Below are 4,126 nucleotides of genomic sequence, written 5' to 3'. Positions count from 1 at the left end.
ATTGGAAAAATTGGACAGGTACATGCAAAAAAAGTAAAACTAGACTACCAACTTACGCCATATACAAGAATAAACTCAAAATGGATAAAAGGCTTAAATATAAGTTGTGAAACCATAAAAATCCTAGAAGAAACCATAGGCAGCAAAATCTCAGACATCTCATGTAGCAGAATTTTCACTGATACATCACTTAGGGCAATAGAAACAAAGGAAAAAATAAATAAAAGCTTGGCCACCATGGAGCAGAGCAGAGCAGATCTGATCGAGGAGCGCAGTTACCAGCGGGCTGGGTCTATGGTCGCTCCTCAGCTGATCTGCCGGCTGGTGCTTTTTTATACCAGGGCAAGCTGTGTTCCATGGCAGGGAACTTTTGGCAGAGCTCCCATTATTTGCAATGGATTTTGGATAAACAAGATCTGTTGAAGGAATGCCAAAAGGACTTAAAGTTTCTCTCAGAAGAAGAATATTGGAAATTACAAATATTTTTTTACAAATGTTATCCAAGCATTAGGTGAACATCTTAAATTAAAACAACAAGTTATTGCCACTGCTACAGTCTATTTCAAGAGATTCTATGCCAGGTATTCTCTGAAAAGTATAGATCCTGTGTTAATGGCTCCTACATGTGTGTTTTTGGCATCCAAAGTGGAGGAATTTGGAGTAGTCTCAAATACAAGACTGATTTTGGCTGCTACTTCTGTATTAAAAACTAGATTTTCATATGCATTTCCAAAGGAATTTCCTTACAGGACGAACAATATATTAGAATGTGAATTCTGTCTTTTAGAACTAATGGATTGTTGCTTGATAGTGTATCATCCTTATAGACCTTTGCTCCAGTATGTGCAGGACATGGGCCAAGAAGACATGTTGCTTCCCCTTGCATGGAGGATAGTGAATGATACCTACAGAACGGATCTTTGCCAACTGTATCCTCCTTTCATGATAGCTTTAGCTTGTCTACATGTAGCCTGTGTTGTACAGCAGAAATATGCCAGGCAGTGGTTTGCTGAGCTTTCTGTGGATATGGAGAAGATTTTGGAAATAATCAGGGTTATATTAAAACTATACGAACAGTAGAAGAATTTTGATGAGAGAAAAGAGATGGCAACTATTCTTAGTAAGATGCCCAAACCGAAACCTCCTCCAAACAGTGAAGGAGAGCAGGGTCCAAATGGAAGTCAGAATTCTAGCTACAGTCAATCTTAAAACATTCCGAAGAATTCCACAGTGGACCAATTGGAAATAAACCATTGGACAGATTTCAGTAATGTCCTCATTGGAACACAAATGAACATGAATAGCTTGTTTCTGTCAAGCATATTGGGAAGTGATTTTATTTTTGCAAAATAAGTTTTTCCTTACCTAATTTGATTCTAACATAGTTGATGAAAGTCTCTTGATTACAGAAGTTTGGAAAGGTTCTAAGGGGACCTATAGACAGATATTTCAAAATTAATAGCTTTTGCTTAATAATTTTTCTTAATTTGGATAATAGTAATTGTAGTTTTTTATTAAGCCAAGAAACATGAACCATAATTTGTTTAAAATTCTCTTTGGTCATTGAAGGACCAAAAAAGGACATAGAAGTAAAATATATGAGGGTATTTTTCCCTCCTTAAGTTAAACTTTTTTTTTTATTTTTTTTTTAATCCTCACCCGAGGACATTTTTCCATTTTTTGTTCAGGTAGAGTGGGAGGGAGAGAGAGGAACAGAAACATCGATGTGAAAGGAACACATCGAGTGGCTTCCACCCACACAACCGACCAGGGCCGGGGACAAACTGCAACCGAGGTACGCGCCCTTAGCGGGAACTGAACCCGGGTCTCTCAGGACCGCAGGCCGACGCTCTAACCGCTGAGCCAAACCGGCCAGGGCTTAAGTTAAACTTTAAAGCTGTATTTAAGGAATCAAATCTTACAAAATCCTGGAAGATTCTGATAATGATGTTGATCATTTCAGGGAAATTTAATCAAGTACCTATTGATTTTAAAGTGTATTTTATTCAGTAATTTTAGTATCTTGCATGGAAAATAGCAGCCCAGCCTAGCAGAAAAGTACAATATGTATAGCATACTTTGACATTTTAAAAGTTATATTAATTCAGTAACCATTTTGAAATGCTGGGCAAACTTTTTAAAAAACCTACATGAAGTTATTTGCACTTGATTCACAGTTAAATCAGGCATCTAGAAAGCTAATTGGATGAAATATAATACGGTTGAGATTTGGTAACATTTTAATGTTAATTTTTACTCTATTGTGAAAAGCTTCTTATACGACATACACACTCTAGTTTATTTTTGTGTCGTAGTGTGGATCTACAGATTTATGACAGGTACCCTGAGCCAGGAACACAATCAGGTTTCAGGCCAGTTTGATACTGGCTATCCTTAATTCTCACGTGAGCGTAGGACTTGACTAAATGTTATGTCAGTGGGACTGTGCTGTCTGTGGAACTTAATAAATTAATCATTTTCTTCAGACTTGAAGGAGAGTGGTAAATAAAATTTGGAGTCATAGGATATTGATGTGCAATTAAAATTTTTTTATAAGTCAATCGTGAACAATGAATTATGAAATTAAATGTTGATTTCCTAGTATAAAACTGCAAGAATAAAAGTACATTTTCCAGCTAAATAAATAAATAAATAAGTAAATAAATAAATAAAAATAAAAAGCTTCTGCACAGCAAAAGAAACCAGCATCGAAATGAAAAGGAATCCCACTGTATGGGAGAACATATTTGCCAAAGATACATCAGATAAGGGGTTAATTTCCAAAATATATAAAGAACTTATACAATTCAACAAAATGAAGACAATTCATTTTTAACAAATAGGCAAATGACCTAAACAGACACTTCAAAGAGGACATACAGACAGTCAAGAGACATATGAAAAAGTGCTCAATGTCAAAATATTTATAAAACAAACAAAATTAAACACAGCTGGCAATCTCATCTTTTAGATGTTCATTGCTATTTGTACTTTAAATTGATATTTCTTTTTTTTGAAATTTAAAAACATTTTAAATGTAAACATGTCCTAGACAAGTGTTTGCAAATCATTAAGCTTACATGTCTTATTATGTCTGGAATATTCTTGTGCTTGGTGAATGTGTACTATGTGGGAGGGGGCAAACATCTCAAGGTCCCTGGTTGGCACACATGAAGAATATTTGTTGTCTATTCACAATACCCAGAGAAGGACAGAGTATTTTCACGAGTGGTGATTTACAAACTGACAAATCTAAGACAATCTCTTCAGTTCTGTATAATACGAGGATGAGGCATTGACTGGCTTGCTACTGCCCCTCAATTCTGACATGAAGAAGAGTATTAAAAGTCTGCATCCTCTGTGCCAGGTCAGGCAGCCAGGTTGTTATGACCTGCATTTCCTGACTATTACTGAGACCCCAACTTAGGTTCTTCTTTTCCACTCTACCCTGATGGTTATGCAAAATGTGATTTTTTTTCTGTGATATTAATTTCATTTGAATCAAAGACTGACATAAACTTATATAGAGTGTGACTCTTCTTTTAAGAAACTGGGTTATTAGCTTCTGTGAAATTGAGTGAGTGCCCATGATTTGTTAGGTATATGTGAAAATAAAAATCTTTAAAATTTGCACGTTGTAGAAATGTCTCAGGAATACTTTTCTGAGCATGTTATTATTCTTGTCTAGACAACCCCCTAATGGTGACAATGGTATTTCTGCGTGAAGATGAGGCTGAAAGACAATATAGATCACCTTTATACTGTGTACACCTGACATTTGTCATTTGCTTTGTTCTGATAGCTGCAATTTGAGAATCTTGTTAGTTTATTCTGAGCTGTTGCTAAAGAATTTCCCTTAGAGCTGAATGTCACCTTGATTTGTCTGTCACTGTTTGCCACAGTTGTGCTAAGTTGTTTGAAAATGTTAATCAATGGGTCAGAGAAAGCCTCTCTTCAACCTCTCTTGTGTGTGATGACCTCACTTTTGTTCACTTACACAATAGCTCTTAGACTCCTGCTGCTGTTTTTCTTTGAACTTCTCAATTGTGTCTTAAAGTAGCTGTATGGTATGATCTGTACTCTTCACTGCTGGGTTGGACCATTTTCCAGAAAGTCACTACAACCA

The 4,126-nt window shown here is 36.0% G+C and overlaps 1 protein-coding gene across 1 annotated transcript; it reads left to right on the top strand.

The window, feature by feature from the left end:
* Positions 1-294: 294 nt before the first annotated feature.
* LOC118641229 (cyclin-C-like) lies at positions 295-1,260 on the top strand. The gene is given in 3 exon segments (XM_036278319.1): positions 295-330; positions 333-482; positions 484-1,260. Coding segments are annotated over 3 exon segments (912 nt in total). The 3' UTR covers positions 1,210-1,260.
* Positions 1,261-4,126: the final 2,866 nt, after the last annotated feature.

Source organism: Molossus molossus, unplaced genomic scaffold (genome assembly GCF_014108415.1).
Source record: "Molossus molossus isolate mMolMol1 unplaced genomic scaffold, mMolMol1.p scaffold_m16_p_1, whole genome shotgun sequence".
NCBI lineage: Eukaryota > Metazoa > Chordata > Mammalia > Chiroptera > Molossidae > Molossus > Molossus molossus.
Note: the sequence above shows the minus strand (reverse complement) of the source record. Positions and strands in the feature narration are given on the sequence as shown.